Source organism: Lepidochelys kempii, chromosome 9 (assembly GCF_965140265.1).
Source record: "Lepidochelys kempii isolate rLepKem1 chromosome 9, rLepKem1.hap2, whole genome shotgun sequence".
NCBI lineage: Eukaryota > Metazoa > Chordata > Testudines > Cheloniidae > Lepidochelys > Lepidochelys kempii.
This window is the reverse complement of record NC_133264.1, coordinates 103,084,672-103,108,054: the sequence shown is the minus strand read 5'-3', so window position 1 is coordinate 103,108,054 and position 23,383 is coordinate 103,084,672. Positions and strand designations below refer to the sequence as shown.

The 23,383-nt window shown below is 45.3% G+C and overlaps 1 protein-coding gene across 11 annotated transcripts in view; it reads right to left on the bottom strand.

The window, feature by feature from the left end:
* Positions 1–23,383, bottom strand: part of TAF1 (TATA-box binding protein associated factor 1) — a 140,010-nt gene that overhangs the window by 46,400 nt on the left and 70,227 nt on the right. For all 11 annotated transcript variants that reach the window (XR_012160665.1, XR_012160666.1, XM_073358674.1 and 8 more), the window contains 5 exons: positions 6,491–6,704; positions 3,708–3,873; positions 1,251–1,462; positions 884–992; positions 112–210 (listed from right to left, as the gene is read on the bottom strand). Coding sequence is in view for 9 of the 11 variants with exons in the window: in XM_073358674.1 (XP_073214775.1) it covers positions 112–210; positions 884–992; positions 1,251–1,462; positions 3,708–3,873; positions 6,491–6,704 (800 nt within the window). In the remaining 2 variants the exon portion in view is untranslated. The remainder of the gene's footprint in view (positions 1–111; positions 211–883; positions 993–1,250; positions 1,463–3,707; positions 3,874–6,490; positions 6,705–23,383) is intronic.

Sequence of the window (23,383 nt, the reverse complement as noted above, 5' to 3'; positions counted from 1 at the left end):
TGGACCAGTGGGGATAGCGTTGCATAATTCTGGGGTCTCAGATTCAGCCACGTAACTCAGTCTATGAGCCTTCTCAGGACACAGAACTTTGACCACAAGGCCTAAACTTACATTGGGAAGATCCCTCATATCGTTGATAATGCCCTCTAGAATGGATGACAAAGTTACCATAGGGTCCGTTCGTCGCCGATGGATTGACTTGTGAGGCCGCTGAAGAAATCAGATAGAAGTAGGAAGTTAAGGCACTTCCAAAACACAAATTATAAATCTAAACAAGTTCTCTGTAGGTTTAAGTTTATTAATTCTATGGGTGGATATGCAGATACATGCCTCATGTGCTGTACTATGGATAGCCAGGAGCAGTGCAAGGACTGAACAGGATGGACAATGGGTAAATCTGCGAGCCTTTCTGTGACTTCTGCAGCAGCTGGTGATGGCTCAGGTGCTACCCAAGCCAGGCAGCCCCAGGGCCAGCTTCAAAAGTTTGGGTGTGTAGGAGGGGGCTCAGGGTGCAGCTCTCTGGCTCCCACTGGCATGGCCCTGCAGCTCCTAGACGGGGGGGCCAGGGAGCTCCACACACTGCCCACGCCTGCAGGCCCTGTGCCCCCGGCCAGAAGGGGTCCTGGGTCACGCGCCACTGCCCTTGCCCCCACCCTGAGCACTCACAGACCTCCCCGAAACTCCCTCCTGAGAACCCGCATCCCCCACCCAAGTTTTAGTTAGGGGTATATAGTAAAAGTTATGGACAGGTCACAGGCCATGAATTTTTGTTTACTGCCCATGATCTGTCCATGACTTTTACTAAAAATACCCATGACTAAAATGTAGCTTTAATAATTGGACATGAAGAGACTAAAATTGACCCAATTACATCTACACTCACATTCAAGTAATCACAGTGAACAGTGGTCCCAACTCGCCGCTTTTTCTTTGGAGGAAGCTGCTGTTTAGGGAACTTCAAGACCAGTGATTTCCTGCGAACCTCATCTGCACTAGAGAAAAGAAATAGACCTCTTATTTCCTTTGCATCTCTTACCAACAAGACTGCTTGCACCTCAGAATCAGCACTGATCCCATCTGGTACAATACCAAGCTCAATCAGGATTTAAATACTACATTATCAACAATATATCTAAAACCCAACCACTTTACTCCTGCGTCTACTGCACCTGTGATGTGTATGTCTTTTGCATCAGACCAGAAACTGCCCTTCTCACCACCCATCCCTGCACCTCCAGTCCTGCCCTCACCTCTCAATCAGTTGCTTTCCAAGGACAATTTTGGTCCCCTCCACTTTGATAAGCTCTTCATTATCATTATGAATAACTGTCTTTTCCAGCTCTTCCTCCTGCTCCTCTGTCATGGCAACAGGGTTGGAGGGTGGGGCATTCGTTTGGTAGTACAAGGGACAGAATTTATTAGTTCTCATGTGTCCAATTGCACCACAGGCTCCACATTTTAACTGCAGAAAAGATCAACAAGGTGAACAATTAAAATTTATTCAGAGTTGAAGGCCAGATGGGAACTATAGATCATCTAGTCTGACCTCTCACAAATCACAAACCATTAAATTTCACTCAGCTATCAGTTTTAAGCCCTGTATAATTTGTATTTGGCTAAAGTATAAGTTCCAGAAAGACATCTAGTCTTAATTTGAAGTCAGAGACAGAGAATCCACCATTTGATTTAGAGGTAAGATAATTACCAATTTACCAGTAAGATAGCAGCTTCTTACTGGCCTGATGTTCTAGCTCCAGATAACATCTAAAGGAAATAATTAGTGCTGTTGATTAATCACAGTTAACTCACGCAATTAACTCAAAAAAATTAACAGTGATTAATCACACTGTTAAACAATAGAATACCAATTAAAATTTTTAAAATATTACTGGATTTTTTTTTACATTTTCAAATATATTGATTTCTATTACAACACAGAATACAAAGTATACAGTGCTCACTTTATTATTCTGATTACAAATATTTGCACTGTAAAAATGATAAAACAAAATAAATAGTATTTTTCAATTCACTGCAGACAAGTACTGTAGTGCAATCTATTGTGAAAGTGTAACTTACAACTGTAGATTTTTTTATTTGTTAGTTACATAGCTGCACTCAAAAACAAAACAATGTAAAATTTTAGAGCCTACAAGTCCACTCAGTTCTACTTCTTGTTCAGTCAATCGCTAAGACAAACAAGTTTGTTTACATTTATGGTAGATACTGCTGCCTGCTTCTTATTTACAGTGTCACCAGAAAGCGAGAACAGGCATTTGCATGGCACTTTTGTAGCCGGCTTTGCAAGGTATTTACATGCCAGACATGCTAACCATTCATATGCCCCTTCATGCTTTGGCCACCATTCCAGAGGACATGCTTCCATGCCGGTGGTGCTTGTTAAAAAAAATTATGCGCTTAATTAAAGTTGTGACTGAACTCCTTGGGGGAGAATTGTATGTCTCCTGTTCTGTTTTACCCAAATTCTGCCATATATTTCATATTATAGCAGTCTCGGATGATGATCCAGCACATCTTGTTTGTTTTAAGAACACTTTCACCACAGATTTGACAAAACGAAAAGCAGATACCAATATAAGATTTCTAAAAATAGCTACAGCACTCGACCCAAGATTTAAGAATCTGAAGTGCCGTCCAAAATCTGAGAGGGATGAGGTGTGGAGCATGCTTTCAGAAGTCTTAAAAGAGCAACACTCAGATGTGGAAACGACAGAACCTGTACCACCGAAAAAGAAAATCAACCTTCTGCTGGTGGCATCTAACTCAGATGATGAAAATGAACATGCATCAGTCCGCTCTGCTTTGGATCGTTATTGAGCAGAACCCGTCATCAGCATGGATGCATGTCCCCTGGAATGGTGGTTGAAACATGATGGGACATATGAATCTTTAGCACATCTGGCACATAAATATCTTGCAGTGTCAGCTACTACAGTGCCATGCGAATGCCTGTTCTCACTTTCAGGTGACATTGTAAACAAGAAGCAGGCAGCATTATCTCCTGCAAATTGTAAGGAGATACAAGATACAACTTGTTTGTCTGAGTGACTGGCTGAAGTAGGACTGAATGGACTTGTAGGCTCTAAAGTTTTAGATTGTTTTATTTTTGAGTGCAGTTATGTATAAAAAAAATCTACATTTGTAAATTCAACTTTCATGATAAAGAGATTGCACTACAGTACTTGTATTAGGTGAACTGAAAAACGGTATTTCTTTTGTTTTTTACAGTGCAAATATTTGTAATAAAAAATTAATATAAAGTGAGCACTGTACACTTAGTATTCTGTGTTGTAATTGAAATCAACATATTTTAAAATGTACAAAACATCCACAAATATTTAAATAAATGGTATTCAATTATTTAGCAGCACGATTAATCATGCAATTAATTTTTTTAATTACTTGATAGCCGAAAATTGCTCATGTCAAGGTAAGAGTCATTAGCACTTAATCTGGAAGTACTGGAACTGGGATATTCTGGATCATGTTATAGGGCAAAGCTAAGCATGGAGTGTGTGACTTATACTTGATATTAAGACTGTGGAAACAGCACCTATGTTGTCATAATCCTATCCCATAGTTTTCTCCTCTTTCTTCTGTCCAAATGAGGAGAAGATTTGCTAGGACACTGTATTCCACTGGCTTTTCTTCCTTGGATTGCTTTGTTTTACTTGATGCTTAGTTACCTTCAGATCTGGCCGCTCCTTCATTTTCTTGGGTTTTTTCTCTGGTGGGCCCTTGAGTTTTTCTTTTTCCTGGTTCCGTTTGAGTCGCCTTAGCTGCTCCTGGATCCTGCGCCGCTCCTTCCGCATCTCCTCCCGGTGCTGCTCATCAAAGAGGGCAAATTTTCGTCTGGAACACAGAGATTTTAATCTAGGTCTACAAGTGGCCAAGCATCCTTCTGCCAGCCCCGTTTTCCTGAAATTTGAACACCCACAGTAGCATTCCTTCCAGAAGAGCCAGAGTGGTGGAGCAGCAGAGCCTTATCCCCAAACGTTCATGAAAAGCACTAGTATTTTTTTTTTTTAAACATTTCCTCCCATGAACAGGATTTACCTAGTTTCACTGATGGGAGCAGTAATCTCTACACAAGTCAACATGCAGAGGGTGGATGGGCAGTAGAACAAGATCTCTTTTCTAATGCAGTTATTGTGACACGTCAACAACACGCCCAGGCCAGGCCTGGCCAGTCCTGGGGTGAAGGAGACACTTGAGATTCTGACTGGTTGACCCACATGGCACTGGTCACAGACTATCTGGACAAATCAGTCTCTTTTTTAGATACACTGTAGATTTACTAAACTAGAAGGTATGAAATATCTTTTAAATCCCTATATTAAAAGAATATTAGGATTACAAAGTCGAGCATTCAGATTGCCTGTGCAACCATAATTCAGCCCTCTTATGCAGATACATTATGATACAGCCTTTAATTACAGGATCACATGCTGTTTTTTCCACAGGCCCCTGCCTCATTCAGTGCACAAGATAAACAGTGCTCTCTAAATGGGTATTAAATATGTTTCATTATCCTTAATGTGCAATGACCTCAAACCTCATTTAACACACACCATCCAAACTCTACGCTAAGTACAGAATTATTAATTTCCTGGATTTTTCTATTGTATTTATCATTATAAATTTTCAAGTGCTTCACAAACATTAATGAATTTATTTTCATAACACCCTTCTGAGCTGAGAGGATGAGATTATCCCTATTTTCCAGATTAGAAATTGACGCACAAAGAGATTAAGGTCAAAATTGTCAGAAGTGTCCACTAATTTGGGGTGCCCAATTTGAGATGCTTATTGCCCGATTTTTCAGAGTATTTAAAATTTTATATGTTCAAAGCACATAAAAATTTATTGCAATTGAGCACACAGAACTTTTGCAAATGAGGCCCTCCGTGTCTCAAGTTAAGCACACAAAATGAGTACATAGTGCCCACAACGTGAAAAGTTTATGGCAGAGGTAGGGATAGAATCCAATTCTCCATGGTGGAATTCCTCTGCCTTAACCCCAAGACTATTCTTTCTCTTCCTGCAATCCCCTGCCTCATTCACCATACACTTCTCAATTTCTACTATAAGTGAGGTAACGATCCTATGGACAATGGTCTCATTTACTACATAACCCTGATTCATGCCCTTAGTACAGTCCATCCTGTGCACAAAATAGTATGTGATCACGTAACTAAAGACTATCAAAGGATATATACAAGGCAGTCAGTTTAAGGTTCCATTAGCAGCCTATGCTTTTAATAAAGCAAACTGAAAAAAAAATCAGAAATTCTAGCGTGTGGAACCATGATGATCCCCACATAACTCTTAGCAGGGCTGAAAACTTTAGATCTACAGCACAGTCCTCTGCCACTGGAGCTAAAAGAGTAACTAGTAGCAGCAGTAAGCTATTATCCTCCATGTGGACCAGTCACTAGGTAGGGAGAGACAAACTTTGCCAGTGGCTTTTATAGCTTTTTGCTAGTCAGGAGAGAAACATAGGGACTCAGAAATCTTGGGTTCTGATGAGTTCTGGTGAGGGGTGTTCTCTAGTTGTTTCAGACTCTTTCTGCCTATCTCTTTTGCTCCTACCCCCTCTGCAGCTAAAATGAGCAACTGTTGGGGAAATCCTACCCAATCCCTGCAGCACTGGACTAGCGTATGCTAAGTGTAAATAGAATTTTTGGAGAATTTATCTACTAGCCTCTGACAAACCTATGAAGACATGCAAATCGCATTTTCAGAGGCTTACAACACAGCTGGAATTTTGCTGGTATTTCACAAAGACAGCAAAAAAGGCAGCCCTATGATCCGAGGGCAACCCCTTTCCAACTTTCAAGTTCATGCACCAAAGTATAAAGGTACTAGAACTTCTCAAAGAAACAGTTATAATAATTTACACTGGCAAAACATTTCCATTTCCTTAAGTGGCTGAACCATCTTTGTTTAAACTTTCCAAAAAATTCAGCTAGAGACAGATATCTAGCATGAAAATTTTCATCCCAAATTATTAAAGTTTGGCAGAGTTATAAAGCAACTGAAACAGGGTCTTACAATGGAAAGAGTTAGGCAACCTTAACTATAAGTGTGGCTGTTTGCTTCACCTACAATAATCCCAGACATCAGCACTGCTGAGCAAATTAAACCACATTAAAAGACAACACATTTTAAACAGAGGGGAAATTATGTGTATTTGGACAATTGCACTATTGGAGATTTTCACCTCTCTCTCATTAGATACTGGACAAAGCCAGAGAGACTGCTCCACAGGTCATGGGGAACATACCTCTTCCTGCCATGCAGCAGGCATAAGAGCCATCCCACCTGCAGCCAAAAGAGTGCATTCTCAATTGAGTTATACTGAATTCAGTATTTTTCAGCAGTAATTCCCCCACAGCCAGGAACTGCATGTGCCAACACTCTACATTACTGATGCCAGAAGGAAACGAAGAGTCTTCTAAGGCCTTACATGAACTCTTCATCCTTGGTGGTCCGTATTCGGCTGTAGGCATCAATGACAGAGGGCTTACGAACTGTCTCACACCGTACATACTCTTTCCCATCCTCATCTCGAAACGTGCGATAGATTTTGAGGCGACGGCCAGTGGCAGAGGAATTGAGACTGGTTACAGAGGCAGTGTCATCATCTTTGTGAGAGCCTGCTGAGGTGCCCGAAGCTGATGCTGCAAAAGAGATTATTTTAATGGTTTCCAAAACAGTTCATGCTCTAGAAATGTCAAATTTTACATTCCCTTTGTCCTGAGAGATCATGAGACACCAATACCAAAGAGCAGGGACAGGGACAAACCTGTTTGTTTGAGAATCTAAGATACCATGTCTAGAATCTAGGATGCAGGTGTAAGGCATGCAGATACCATGGTATGAGCAGAAAGATAAGATGAGAAGTTACAAAGATTTATCTATGCAGGTTCTTTTATTGGTGCTCATCAATGCAAGGTAGCCTATTTCCCCTTGTTTTTTCCTACCTCCCCCCCAGACGTTATTGTTAAACCCTGGATTTATGCTGGAAATGGCCCACCTTGATTATCATACACATTGTAAGGAGAGTGGTCACTTTAGATAAGCTATTACCAGCAGGAGAGTGAATTTGTGTGTGTGGGGGGAGGGGGTGTGAGAAAACCTGGATTTGTGTTGGAAATGGCACACCTCGATTATCATACACATTGTAAGGAGAGTGGTCACTTTAGATAAGCTATTACCAGCAGGAGAGTGGGGTGGGAGGAGGTATTTTTTCATGCTTTGTGTGTATAAAAAGATCTTCTACACTTTCCACGATATGCATCTGAGGAAGTGAGCTGTAGCTCACGAAAGCTTATGCTCAAATAAATTGGTTAGTCTCTAAGGTGCCACAAGTACTCCTTTTCTTTTTGCGAATACAGACTAACACAGCTGTTACTCTGAAACCTGTCATTATGCAAGGCACTGCATTTAGCCGAATGGAGTGGAAATCTATCAACTGCATGAAAAAACTTGTACAGATACAGACAGACATCTTCCTTTCCAAATGCAAACAGATGGACATCGTACCGAAAGGACTGAAGGTAAAAAATCCATTACAATCTACATACCACACAGACTATGCTGACAGCTTGTGCCACACGCTCTCAAAGAAACTGCGGAATCACCTGATCAACATCCTCTACAGCAAACAGGGAAAGATTAAGAATGAGCTCTCAAAAATGGATACTCTCATAAAAAAACAACCTTCCACACAAACTTCCTCGTGGCTGGACTTTACTAAAACTAGACAAGCCATTTACAACACACACTTTGCTTCTCTATGAAAGAAAAAGGACACTAAACTTTCTAAACTACTACATGCCACAAGGGGCTACAGCAATGGTTCCCTCAACCCACCCAGCAATATTGTTAACCTATCCAACTATACTCTCAGCCCAGCAGAAGCAGCTGTCCTATCTCGGGGCCTCTCCTTCTGCCCCTCCACCCCCACGAACATGATACAGTTCTGTGGGGACCTGGAATCCTATTTTCGACGTCTCCGACTCAAGGAATATTTCCAACATACCTCTGAACAACATACTAATCCACAGAGACCTCCCTACCACACTACAAAAAGAAGGATTCTAGGTGGACTCCTCCTGAAGGTCGAGACAGCAGACTGGACTTCTACATAGAGTGCTTCCGCCGACGTGCACGGGCTGAAATTGTGGAAAAGCAGCATCACTTGCCCCACAACCTCAGCCGTGCGGAACACAATGCCATCCACAGCCTCAGGAAAAAACTCTGACATCATAATCAAAACGGCTGACAAAGGAGGTGCTGTTGTCATCATGAATAGGTCGGAATATGAACAAGAGGCTGCTCGGCAGCTCTCCAACACCACTTTCTACAAGCCATTACCCTCTGATCCCACTGAGAGTTACCAAAAGAAACTACAGCATTTGCTCAAGAAACTCCCTGAAAAAGCACAAGATCAAATCTGCACAGACACACCCCTGGAACCCCGACCTGGGATATTCTATCTACTACCCAAGATCCATAAACCTGGAAATCCTGGCCGCCCCATCATCTCAGGCATTGGCACCCTGACAGCAGGATTGTCTGGCTATGTAGACTCCTTCCTCAGGCCCTACGCTACCAGCACTCCCAGCTACCTTCGAGACACCACTGACTTCCTGAGGAAACTACAATCCATCAGTGATCTTCCTGATAACACCATCCTGGCCACTATGGATGTAGAAGCCCTCTACACCAACATTCCACACAAAGATGGACTACAAGCCGTCAAGAACACTATCTCCGATAATGTCACGGCTAACCTGGTGGCTGAACTTTGTGACTTTGTCCTTAGCCATAACTATTTTACAATGTATACCTTCAGATCAGCGGCACTGCTATGGGTACCCGCATGGCCCCACAGTATGCCAACATTTTTATGGCTGATTTAGAACAACGCTTCCTCAGCTCTCGTCCCCTAATGCCCCTACTCTACTTGCACTATATTGATGACATCTTCATCATCTGGACCCATGGAAAAGAAGCCCTTGAGGAATTCCACCATGATTTCAACAATTTCCATCCCACCATCAACCTCAGCCTGGTCCAGTCCACACAAGAGATCCACTTCCTGGACACTACAGTGCTAATAAATAATGGTCACATAAACACCACCCTATACCGGAAACCTACTGACCGCCATTCCTACCTACATGCCTCCAGCTTTCACCCGGACCACACCACAAGATCCATCGTCTACAGCCAAGCTCTGCGATACAACCGCATTTGCTCCAACCCCTCAGACAGAGACAGACACCTACAAGATCTCTATCAAGCATTCTTACAACTACAATACCCACCTGCGGAAGTGAAGAAACAGATTGATAGAGCCAGAAGAGTTCCCAGAAGTCACCTACTACGGGACAGGCCTAACAAGGAAAATAACAGAACGCCACTAGCCGTCACCTTCAGCCCCCAACTAAAACCCCTCCAACGCATTATTAAGGATCTACAACCTATCCTGAAGGATGACCCAACACTCTCACAAATCTTGGGAGACAGGCCAGTCCTTGCCTACACAGACAGCCCCCCAACCTGAACCAAATACTCACCAGCAACCACATACCACACATCAGAACCACTAACCCAGGAACCTATCCTTGCAACAAAGCCCGTTCCCAACTGTGCCCACATATCTATTCAGGGGACACCATCACAGGGCCTAATAACATCAGCCACACTATCAGAGGCTCGTTCACCTGCACGTCCACCAATGTGATATATGCCATCATGTGCCAGCAATGCCCCTCTGCCATGTACATTGATCAAACTGGACAGTCTCTACGTAAAAGAGTAAATGGACACAAATCAGATGTCAAGAATTATAACATTCATAAACCAGTCAGAGAACACTTCAATCTCTCTGGTCACGCGATTACAGACATGAGAGTCGTTATTTTACAACAAAAAAAACTTCAAATCCAGACTCCAGCGAGAAACTGCTGAATTGGAATTCATTTGCAAATTGGATACAATTAACTTAGGCTTGAATAGAGACTGGGAGTGGCTTAGTCATTATGCAAGGTAGCCTATTTCCCCTTGTTTTTTCCTACCCCCTCCCCCCCGACATTCTTGTTAAACCCTGGATTTGTGCTGGAAATGGCCCACCTTGATTATCATACACAATGTAAGGAGAGTGATCACTTTAGATAAGCTATTACCAGCAGGAGAGTGGGGTGGGAGGAGGTATTTTTTCATGCTTTGTGTGTATATAATAAGATCTTCTACACTTTCCACAGTATGCATCCGATGAAGTGAGCTGTAGCTCACGAAAGCTTATGCTCAAATAAATTGGTTAGTCTCTAAGGTGCCACAAGTACTCCTTTTCTTTTTGCGAATACAGACTAACATGGCTGTTACTCTGAAATGCAGTATCAGCATCAACAAAGATTTCACATATTAACTGGGAGAAGTTAAACCATGGCACCCAAGTGTTATATAAATATCTAGGTCATACACATTTAGCTTCTGTCATTTCTTCCATTGCAATTTCTGCCTAGATAGCTGCACTATGTAGCTGCCCTGGACACGAGGAAGAAAAATCAGACAGAGGAACCCAAGATACAGCAGTAATGTTATAGAAATTACTAAATTACTAAAAGGCAAGTACAAACAATAGTAGTACTTAATCCTTAAAAGCACATCTCAAAACATGCAGTCCATAAGCCTGAAAGAAAGGAAAACAACTGGGTTAGCCACGCCCACACATCTTTCTGGAAGCAGAGTTCTGGAACAAGTTCTCCTGTAAAGGGGTCTGTAAGGAAGAGTTACTCACCTTGTAGTGACTGGAGTTCCTCCAGATGTGTTGTCCCATGTGTAGAACACTTCAGGATTGCACGTGTTCCATGAACCCAGGACTAGAGATTTTTTCCCTAGCAGAGTTCATGTGGTCCAAGTATGCACTCCATCTCTCATCATCATCATCCATACCAGGGGAATAAAGGAGGCTGCCAGACTACTGCTATCTTAGTTTCTTCTTCACCGCCAGTTCCCAGTACAGGAGAAACCAGACAGTGGGAAAAGTGGGTGTGTAGTGCACTACATGTAGAGAAAATATATCTCAAAGAACTCAAGTCACTGCAAGGTGAGTAACCCCTCCTCCTTCTTTGAATGATTGTCCCTATTATGTAGTGCACTTCAGAAGATACCCAAGCAGTGTCTTTGTAAGGAGGCAGGTGCCTGGAGTCCTATGACACAAAAGATTCCAGAACTGCCCTGCCTGGAGAGGAATCAGAATCAGCTGCTTGCACAAATCCACAGTGTCTAGTAAAACTCAATATGGAATTCCCAAGACATCACTTTAAAGACATCAGTAAGGGGACCATTTTTTAAGGAAGACTACCAATGCTGCCTGAGGTCTAGTGGAGTGAGTTCTCATGCTGCCCTTCAGGGATACATTGTGTATCTCATAGCAGAGTTGGATACACCTGAGATCCATTTCAACAGCCTCTGGGAGGAGATGGCCTCTATGTTCCACAAAAGAGACAGAGTCTAGGGGACTTACAAAATTATTTCGATCTCTGCAAGTAAAAAGCAAGAACGCTGTGCTTGTCTAATGAATGTCACATGACCTTATCTCTGGTAGAATGAGGCTTAGGATAAAACACAGATAGATGGATAGTTTGGTTGATGACACCATCTAAAGGATGAACTTAGGATGCAGTCCCATGGATACCACCTCCTTGCAAAAAACTGTACAAGAAGGGTCACCAATAAGTACCCTTAGGCTCCCCAATTCTTCTGGCCGACATGATAGCAACCAGAAACACTACCTTCGTAGAAAGATAATAGTAGAGAGCAGAATTCCAAGCGGTCAGATGGTGACTTAAGGAGGGTTGATAAATAAAACTTAAAATCCCAGGTTGGTACTGGTTTTGCCACTCAAGGGAAAGCTCAAATCATACCCTTCAGGAAGCAGGCAACGATTGGGTGGGGAAAACAGTTAAAGTGGTTACCGGAGGATGAAATGTGCTGATGGCCTCCAGGTGTACCCTGAGGGAGCTAAGAGGTAGCCCAATACATCTGGGGTCTTAGACTGTAAAGCGGAAATTCCTTGGCCGTCACACCAAAACATAAATCTTCCCACTTCACTTTATAACCCGGGTAGAGTTCTTTCTTCTGCTGTGCAGGATGGCTTGGATATCAGACAAACAGGCCTCCTCTAATGCCAACATCCTCCCAAATACCATGCTCTCAGATAAACCCTGTCTGGGTTGGGGTGGCAAATCCATCCTTTGTCCTATTTCCCCTTGTTTTTTCCTACCCCCCCACCCTGTTCCTCAGACATTCTTGTTAAACCCTGGATTTGTGCTGGAAATGGCCCACCTTGATTATCATACACATTGTAAGGAGAGTGATCACTTTAGATAAGCTATTACCAGCAGGAGAGTGGGGTGGGGGGAGAGAAAACCTTTTGAAGTGATAAACACCCATTTTTTCATGATCTGTGTGTATAAAAAGATCCTCACTGCATTTTCCACTTTTAAGCATCCGATGAAGTGAGCTGTAGCTCACAAAAGCTTATGCTCAAATAAACTGGTTAGTCTCTAAGGTGCCACAAGTACTCCTTTTCTTTTTGCGAATACAGACTAACACGGCTGTTACTCTGAAACCTGTCCTGGGTTAATAGCTGACATATCAGGAGAAGGTGGAGAAGAGGTTGGGCAAACAGTTGTGGAAGCATCAGGTAACAGAATCATCAGGCCCAACCCACTGCTATACAAATGACTTGCACCTTGTCCTGCCTGATGTTCCTCAACATTCAATCTAAGAGAGGAATTGATAGGAATGCTCCCAAACACTGTATCAGAAATGCGTCACCCAGAGATCCTCTAGAGCAAAACTCCTCACCCTTGTTAACTTGGGATGCAAAGAGGTCTGTGGATGGGAGGCTGCACACCTGAACCACCACCTGGAGTAGGAGGTTGTGTAATTCCCCACTCACGTTCTGTGGAGAAATATCTGTTCAAAGAATCTGCTTGGGTGTTGTGGATCCCTGGTGGATGGACAGTGGATAGGGTTATTTGCATGGGAATGCGCCTACTCCAAAGGGCAATGGCCTCCACGTACAGCTGTGAAGTGCATGCTCCGCCCTGCTTGTTAATATAGACAGTGGTGTACAGCCTGACAACTACCTGGATTGACTGGCTGCGGATGCAAGGGTGGAATTGTTTGCAAGTTACTCTGACTGCTCTTAGCTCCAACACATTGATGTAAAGCATAAACTCCTGAGGGGACCATATACCTGGGGAAACCTGTTCCTCCATGTGAGCTCCCCAAATTAAGAGGGACATGTCTGTTGTCATAGTTTTTGTTGGAAATGGGGAGTTGATTGGAACCCACACACATACTGTCCTCCTGTCTTCTGATCAAGTAAATGAGGTTAAGACGGTCTGGAGAACCGTGACAAGTAAGTTGAGACTCTGTTTGCCAGAAGCATAGATGGTCCACAACCAGGCCTGTAGACATCTGAGGTGAAGTCTCGTCAATGGTATCACATAAGTACTCGCAGCCACATGACCCAACAGCACCAGATAGGATCATATGGACATTCTGGGGCTCAGACAAATTTGTTGTATGAGCCCAGTGTTGGAGAGGAAGCAATCACCTGTAAATATGCCCTGGCTGTAACAGCATCTAGACTCTCCCAGAATAAATTCTATTCACAGTGAGGATTCTTGAACAGATGTAGAAGTATGCTGGTTGCTCCTTGTGTTTCCTGATATCATCGTCCCTTCACAAACCAACCATCTGAGGAGAAGTAAACTGTTACCCACTCCTGACTGTGAACTGCTACCACCAACAGTACCTTGGCAGACACTCTAGGTGCCGCTGAGAGCCCAAAAGGGAAGAACTCTGTACAGCTAGTACTACTGACCAACAACAAGTCTCAGGAATATTCTGGGGGCTGGATGAGCATCCATCTGAAAGCAGGCATCTTTGAGATCGAGGGCTGTGAGCCAATTCTCTAGATCTAGAGACAGATCAATGGATGACATGGTCACCATTCTGAATTTTAGGTGGCAAGTGAAAGTGTCCCTGAGGTTCCTGCAATAGGTCTTCCAATCCCCTGTCTTCTTGGGGACAAGGAAGTCCCTCGAGAAAAATTCTTTTCCCCTTGCTGTTGGGAGGTACTAACTGTATTGCTCCCAGGGTGAGGAGAACTACCTCCTGCAGAAGAATGTTCTCATGAGAGGGGTCCCCAAAGGAAGATGGGTAAGGGGGTTGGAAAGGAAAGAGAATTGGATGAGACACCATCAGTCCATTGTGATTTCTGTTCAGGAAGATATGGGGTGTGAAAGTCAGCCTCCAAAAAGGGAGCTGAAAGACAAGACGGGTTGTGCAAATCCAGAGGGACAGTTGGTGAGCAGCTCGTGACAGTGCTGGGCTGAAAGCTGGTGGAGAATGCATATTGCCATCAAAGCGGTTTTTTTATTTTGTGGAAAGGTGATTTGATAAAGCAGAAAATTCAGAAGGCACTCAAACTGTTTTTGAAGTTAAAATATTCACATAAATGCTTGCTGGGTGGAAAAGGGGAATTAAGGGATGTGACCTTTCGAACCCTTGCATTCACACCCTACACACCATTGTAATAATCTTCGTACAAAATTTGACTTACGAGGTATCATTTGAAAACTAGTAACGCACTGGTCAATAATACCATGGTGATATGTGTGCTGCCACATTCTATGTAAAGTCAGGAACATGAAATTAAAATTACGACTGAAATGTGTTTACCAGACACGTCTAGGGAGGGGGTTAAGTCTGTTTCTCAAAGACAAAGGACAAGCTGACACCTCTTGCAAGGTGTCATCAAAGTTAACTGGCATTCACTTTGGGGAGGTTTAGGTTGGATATTAGGAAAAACTTTTTCACTAGGAGGGTGGTGAAGCACTGGAATGGGTTACCTAGGGAAGTGGTAGAATCTCCTTCCTTTGAAGTTTTTAAGATCAGGCTTGACAAAGCCCTGGCTGGGATGATTTAGTTGGGGATTGGTCCTGCTTTGAGCAGGGGGCTGGACTAGATGACCTCCTGAGGTCCCTCTTCCAACCCTGATATTCTGTGATTTTATGATCACCAGTCAAGCGGCCATTTATTGGCAATAATGGGGGACAGGAACAGATTGATCTGTGCTTTAGCAAACAGTATGGAACCTCTTTCACCATGAGACTCCAGGTCTCCATCCTCACGGTGGGAAGGAACTTTACGTAGGGGAATCCCTCAGGAAAACACATTTCAAAGGGGGACCAGACTACACAAGTGAGATACAAAAATACCCCAGATATTTGCTTGCTCTTGCTCTCTCCCACCTAAGACAAGAAAGAAACCAAGCTCTGGACTTCGGGAGGGGTTCTGACCTGAGAATTTGGTCATACCTATTGCCTGGAACATGTGGTAAGGATTTTACCTATAATGAAGTTCTAGCTACTAGAAGTAGTAGTTACCTTGTACAGCAACGATGGTTCTTCGAGACGTGTGCCCCTATGGGTGCTCCACTCTCGATGTGCTTGTGTCCCTTCGTTGCTGATCAGAGAACTTTGGTAGCAGTGTCTGTTAGGCCTGCACTTGCGCCATCCCTCCTCATGCCCTGCCATGCGGCTAGTCGGCACATGCGGGCTAACCCCCCTCAGTTGCTTCCCTACTGCAGTGTCATTGGCAAGAACCCTGAAGTAGAAGGGAAGAGGGTGGGATGTGGAGCACCCAGAGGGACACACATCTCGATGAACCATCGTTACTGCACAAGATGAGTAACAACTTCTTCTTTGAGTAGCATTCCTATGGGTGCTCCACCATAGGTAACTCCCAAGCAGTATCCCTATTAGCAGTTTGGGACTTCAGAGTCGGGTCAGTTACAGATGACAGTACTGTGGAGCCGAAGATGGCACTGGAGGCGGACTCCCCAGTGATCACATAGTGTTCTGCAAAGTCAGTCTGCATAGTGGACTGACACCCATGTCACTGCTCTACAGATTTCTGACAGGGACAGTCTTGAAGAAGGTGATGGATGAGGAGCTCAACCTCACTGAGTGCCTGCAAATAGTATCTGGAGGGGCAGTATTACGAACGTGATAACATTGTCTGATGCAGTTCGAGATCCATTTGGAGAGTCTCTGGGCCAATATAGTTGAACCCGTCTCCTCAATGGTAAGAAAAAGCCTACAAGACTTCCTGAAAGCCTTCATCCTATTCAGATAGTTGGCTAGGGCTCTCTTGACGTCTAGTGTGTGTAATATAGCCTCCCTGTTGTCTCGGTGAGGATTAGGTTGGAAGGTGAATGAACTGGTTCATGTGAAACGGGGATGAATTTTGGGTAAGGCCTGAGCGTAATCTTGTCCCGAAAGAATACTATGTAGGGGGATATGCCACCAGAGCCGCTAGTTCCCCTATTCTCCTAGCCAAGGTGATTGCCATCAGGAAGGCCATTTTCATGGAGAGGTATGTAACAGGTGGCCATGGGTTCAAAGGGAGGCCTGGTCAGTCCTTTCAATACTAGGTTTAGGTCCCATGCGGGAGTAGGAAGTTGAGGTTGCAGGAAGAGGTTTACTATATCCTATATATATATATACACACACACACACATATACTATACTATATCGCACGCCCGGGTTCTCATGGGAGACTTCCATCACCCTGATATCTGCTGGGAGAGCAATACAGCAGTGCACAGACAATCCAGGAAGCTTTTGGAAAATGTAGGGGACAATTTCCTGGTGCAAGTACTGGAGGTACCAACTAGGGGCAAAGCTCTTCTTGACCTGCTGCTCACAAACCGGGAAGAACTAGTAGGGGAAGCAAAAGTGGATGGGAACCTGGGAGGCAGTGACCATGAGATGGTCAAGTTCAGGATCCTGACACAAGGAAGAAAGGAAAGCAGCAGAATATGGACCCTGGACTTCAGAAAAGCAGACTTTGACTCCCTCAGGGAGCTGATGGGCAAGATCCCCTGGGAGAATAACATGAGGGGGAAAGGAGTCCAGGAGAGCTGGCTGTATTTTAAAGAATCCTTATTGAGGTTACAGGGACAAGCCATCCCGATGTGTAGAAAGAATAGTAAATATGGCAGGCGACCGGCTTGGCTTAACAGTGAAATTCTTGCTGATCTTCAACACAAAGAAGCTTACAAGAAGTGGAAGATTGGACAAATGACCAGGGATGAGTATAAAAATATTGCTCGGGCATGCAGGAGTGAAATCAGGAAGGCCAAATCACACCTGGAGGTGCAGCTAGCAAGAGATGTTAAGAGTAACAAGAAGGGTTTCTTCAGGTATGTTAGCAACAAGAAGAAAGTCAAGGAAAGTGTGGGTCCCTTACTGAATGAGGGAGGCAACCTAGTGACAGAGGATGTGGAAAAAGCTTATGTACTCATTGCTTTTTTTGCCTCCGTCTTCACGAGCAAGGTCAGCTCCCAGACTACTGCATTGGGCAGCACAGCATGGGGAGGAGGTGACCAGCCCTCTGTGGAGAAAGAAGTGGTTTGGGACTATTTAGAAAAGCTGGACGTACACAAGTCCATGGGGCCGGATGCATTGCATCCGAGAGTGCTAAAGGAATTGGCGGATGTGATTGCAGAGCCATTGGCCATTATCTTTGAAAACTCATGGTGATCGGAGGAAGTCCCGGACGACTGGAAAAAGGCTAATGTAGTGCCCATCTTTAAAAAAGGGAAGAAGGAGGATCCTGGGAACTACAGGCCAGTCAGCCTCACTTCAGTCCCTGGAAAAATCATGGAGCAGGTCCTCAAGGAATCAATTCTGAAGCACTTCGAGGAGAGGAAAGTGATCAGGAACAGTCAGCATGGATTCACCAAGGGCAAGTCATGCCTGACTAATCTAATTGCCTTCTATGACGAGATAACTGGCTCTGTGGATGAAGGGAAAGGACGTGTTGTTCCTTGACTTTAGCAAAGCTTTTGACACTGTCTCCCACAGTATTCTTGCTAGCAAGTTAAAGAAGTATGGGCTGGATGAATGAACTATAAGGTGGAGAGAAAGCTGGCTAGATTGTTGGGCTCAACAGGTAGTGATCAATGGCTCCATGTCTAGTTGGAAGCCGGTATCAAGTGGAGTGCCCCAAGGGTCGGTCCTCGGGCTGGTTTTGTGCAATATCTTCATAAATGATCTGGAGGATGGTGTGGATTGCACCTCAGCAAGTTTGCAGATGACACTAAACTGGGAGGAGAGGTAAATATGCTGGAGGATAGGGATAGGATACAGAGGGACCTAGACAAATTAGAGGATTGGGCCAAAAGAAATCTGATGAGGTTCAACAAGGACAAGTGCAGAGTCCTGCACTTAGGACGGAAGAATCCAATGCACCGCTACAGACTAGGGACCGAATGGCTCGGCAGCAGTTCTGCAGAAAAGGACTTCGGGGTGATAGTGGACGAGAAGCTGGATATGAGTCAACAGTGTGCCCTTGTTGCCAAGAAGGCCAATGGCATTTTGGGATGTATAAGTAGGGGCATTGCCAGCAGATCGAGGGACGTGATCGTTCCCCTCTATTCGACACTGGTGAGGCCTCATCTGGAGTCCTGTGTCAAGTTTTGAGCCCCACACTACAAGAAGGATGTGGAAAAATTGGAGAGAGTCCAGCGGAGGGCAACAAAAATGATTAGGGGACTGGAACACATGGCTTGTGAGGAGAGGCTGAGGGAACTGGGGATGTTTCGTCTATGGAAGAGAAGAATGAGGGGGGATCTGATAGCTGCTTTCAACTACCTGAAAGGGGGTTTCAAAGAGGATGGCTCTAGACTGTTCTCAGTGGTAGCAGATGACAGAACGAGGATTAATGGTCTCAAGTTGCAGTGGGGGAGGTTTAGGTTGGATATTAGGAAAAACTTTTTCACTAGGAGGGTGGTGAAACACTGGAATGGGTTACCTAGGGAGGTGGTGGAATCCCCTTCCTTAGAAGTTTTTAAGGTCAGGCTTGACAAAGCCCTGGCTGCGATGATTTAATTGGGGATTGGTCCTACTTTGAGCAGGGGGTTGGACTAGATGACCTCCTGAGGTCCCTTCCAACCTTGATATTCTATGATTCTATATCCTTCAGAAACCTTTCAGAGGTCAGGTGTGACAGCATTGAGTATCCCTATACTGGTTGGTGGAAGGCTGCTATAGCTGCTATGTGGACTCAGAGAGCTTAGAGATAGTCCCAATCTTTTTAAGGTCAGTCCAAGATATATGGAACAGTCACAGATGTTGAGGAGATTTGTTGTACACCAAATCCGAAACTTGGACCATTTCTGCAAGGAAGTACATCATGTCGAGGACTTTCTACTGTGTAATACCTCTTGCACCTCCTTCAAACAGGAGCTTTCTGCGTGTTGCAATCAAGAAGGAGCCATGCCTTGAGGCAGAGAATCCCCAGGTTGGGATGTAGGGTACATCCTCTGTTCTGCGAGAACAGTACGGAGTGACTGGGAGAGGGATTGGTGGGCACATCACAAGCTGTGACAGGTAAGGGTATGAGATCTGTCTCAGCCAAGTAGGAGTGATCAGTAGGATGTGTGCTCCATCTGCGTTTATTTTCAGCAGGACTTTAGACAGTAGGGATAAAGGAGGAAAGGCACAGAGAAGGTCCCTGTCCCAGGGGAGGAGGAGAGCATTGCCCAGGGAGTGTTGTCCTATCTCTGCTCCGGAGCAGTAGCATGGACATTTCTTGTTCAGGTAAGTCGTGAACAGCTCTATAGTTGGTGTCCCCCATTGTCTGAATAGACTGTGAAGTACTACTGGGTCTAGCTCCCACTCGTGGTCAAGTGGGAATCTGCGACTGAAACTGTCCACTATTGAGTTTTGTGTGCCCGGGAGGTAGGCTGCTGCCAGTGAGACATCGTGGGAGATAAAACGGTTACCTACCTCTCGTAACTGTTGTTCTTCGAGATGTGTTGCTCATGTCCATTCCAATAGGTGTGCGCGCACCATTTGCATGGTCGTCGGAAGGTTTTTCCCCTAGCGATACCCGTTGGGTTGGTTGTGGAGACCACTGCAGTGGCACCTTTATGGCGGTATATATAGGTCCCTGCCGACCCGCCGCCTGCTCAGTTCCTTCTTGCCAGAATACTCCGACAGAGGGGAGGTGGGCGGGATTTGGAATGGACATGAGCAACACATCTCAAAGAACAACAGTTACGAGAGGTAGGTAACATTTTTTCTTCTTCGAGTGACTGCTCATGTGAATTCTAATAGGTGACTTCCAAGCAGTTTGCCATGGGGAAGGGTCAGAGATCACCCGGTTGCTGAGTGCAGGACTGCCCTGCCAAAGGCTGCAGCATCCCTCGTCTGCTGGGTAATGGCGTAGCGTGACGTGAAGGCGTGGATGGAAGACCACGCTGCTGCCTTGCATAGGTCCCGGACAGGGACCTGCGCCAGGAATGCTGCAGTCGATGCCTGCACTCTCGTGGCGTGTGCCGTAAGCGGAGGGGCTGGAATTTTTGCCAGGTTGTAGCAAGTCCTGATACAGGACGTGATCCATGATGAAATGCGCTGGGACGAGATTGGGAGCCCCTTCAACCTTTCTGTGATTGCAATAAACAGCTGCGGTGACTTACAAAATGGCTTTGTGCACTCAATGTAGAATGCCAGGGCACACCCAATGTCCAGGAAATGGAACATGCATTCTCTGTTACTGGCATGGGTGAAGGCATAGCTGCACCTTGTCTTTATAAGAGAGTGTATAGGGTGGTTTGTAAGTCAGCGCTCTGAGCTTGGATACCCTTCTGGCTGAGGTTATGGCCACCAGAAAGGCCATCTTCCAGGAAAGGTAGGACAGAGGGCAGGTTGCCATGGGCTCAAAATGGGACCTCATGATTGCAGACAGGACCAGGTTGAGGTCCCACTGGGGAACAGACTGCCATACCTGAAGATAAAGTCTGTCCAAGCCCTTGAGAAAGCAGCCCACCATGGGATTACCGAAGACTGACCTACCCACTGCCCCCGGGTGAAAGGCCAAAATGGCAACCAGGTGTACCCTGAGAAAGGAAATTGCCAACCCCTGCTGCTTGAGGTATAACAGGTAGTCCAAAAAAGGGGAATTGGCGTTAGCTGCGGTTCAGTTCCCCTCTGCAGAGGCCAAATGGGAAAACTCTTCCACTTTGCCAGGTACGTGGCATGAGTGGAGGGTTTCCTACTTCCCAGCAGGACCTCCCTCACTGGGTCCGAACACTGAAGCTCAAGGGGGTTCAGCCACGGCGATTCCAAACCATGAGATGGAGGGACTCCAGATTGGGGTGTTGCAGATAGCCATGGTCCTGTGTGATGAAGGTCGGGCATTCAGGAAGTGCTACTGGTCTGTCCACTGAGAGGTTCAACAACAAGGTGAACCAGTGCTGGCGGGGCCACGCTGGCGCTATGAGGATCAAGGAACTCCTGTCCCGGTGAACCTTGAGGACTCTGTGTATGAGAGGGAAGGGCAGGAACGTGTACAGAGGGTGACTCGTCCATGAAAAGTGAAAGGCGTCTGTGATGGAGCCTGGGCTGTGGTTCAGGAAAAAGCAGAACCGCTGGCACTTCCTGTTGCTCCGCATCACGAACAGGTCTATGTGGGGAGAGCCCCGTCTCTGGAAAATCGAGTGCGCGATGTCAGGCCTCAGAGAACATTGGTGACCATGGAATGAGCGGCTGAGGTGATCAGCTAGCTAGTTTTGCGCTCTCAGAAGGTGCGACGCCTCTAGGTGTATCGAGTGGGAGATATAAAAATCCCACAGCTCGAAGAACACAGCTGGAACAGGGAAGAGGACCGAGCACCACTGTTTGTTTATCTAGAACATCGCTGCAGTGTTGTCTGTCAGCACCAACACACATGCAGCCTGCAGGCAGGCCTGGAACGCTTGGCATGCCAGACAAACCACCCTCAGCTCCCTTACGTTGACGTGCAGCGATAGTTCTGTGTGGGACCATAGGCCTTGAGTTCTGGTGTTGCCCAGGTACACTCCCCAACCGACCGCCAATGCGTCCATGACTAGGGATAGCGTCGGTTGGGGTTTGGCAAAGGGTACTCCCGCACAGACCGCTTGTGGCTGCAGACACCAGTGGAGAGACTCGAGAATGCGAGGGTAACTATCGTGTCCATTGAGTCCCTCCCCGACCTGTGCACCTGTACCAACCACGTCTGGAGTCGATGGTGCCAGGTCTAGAAGCCCAGGCCATGGGTGTCCCGCCGGAGGACGCACCCTGCTGGAATCCCCTCACAGCTTCTTGATGGGGGAACAACCCCTGTCCGCCCTCTTTTTCTTATGCAGCAGTGGGGACTGTAAGCAGTGCCGCCTGGTAGCACTGGCCTTACGAGTCGGGGAGCAGCATCGGTGCTTCTTGGAGGAGTCCTTCCTTGGTGCAGGGACATCCCGCACTGAGGCCGGGGCACTATGCACTGATGATGTCGGTGTGGCTTCCAGTGCCAGCCGTGGGCGGAGGGCCGAGTCCATCAAGAGGAGCTTCAAACTATAGTCCCACTCTCTCTTAGTCTTGGGTCTAAAGCTCCTGCAAACTGGGCACTTATCTGTCTGATGGCCCTCTCCTAAACACTTGAGACAATAGCCCTCCCTTTTTTCATTTTTCTCAGGCTATGTATGAGTTGCCATTGACCTAGTTGAGCGTTTCCTGATCCCATGTGGAGTTTTGCCTGACCTGATTGCTGCTACTACCCATCTAAACACTGTTGCCTTAGAGGCTCTGTTATCTTCTTTACAAATGGCATATATAAACACATAACCCATCTGACTTTCTGAAGGCTCAGTTCTGTACAAGTAGTAATCCAAGACACTCCTGACATCCAGTCTGATTGTCCTAGACCTTCTGTCAGCCAAAGGAAAAGTTAATAATGTCCTGGTGGTTAAATGCCCCCTCTGTCAAAGTACTTTTCTCTGTCTAAGTTTCCTGCCCACAGTGGCAATACCACATTACAGATCAATCCAGTGCTCATTAAATAGTGATCAGTTTTGATCAGAATATGTGTAATGATGGTCTGAACAACTGTGCACTGCTGCAAGTTGCTTTTGTGGAGGTGAGATGTTTTACCGGCATAGTAAGGACATATCACAATACTGCAGTATAGACAAGCTCTAGGTGTAGATGTACTCCAAATTATACTCTTTTCTGTTGAGACACTACAGAATAGCTGCCCAAGTTTCTCCAGAATAAATTGCTACAACACAGTGTGGTAGATTTGGACACACAAACATGGCTAATGCCTAGAAAGTGTTGTGAAAATCTGTTGCACATATACAACTGTGGTGTAACCAGGTGAGGGTGTCACAAATGGTTAAAATAACATCGTACTAGTTATAGAGTAAATAAAGCCCTAGAGCAGTGGTTTTCAACCTTTTTTCATT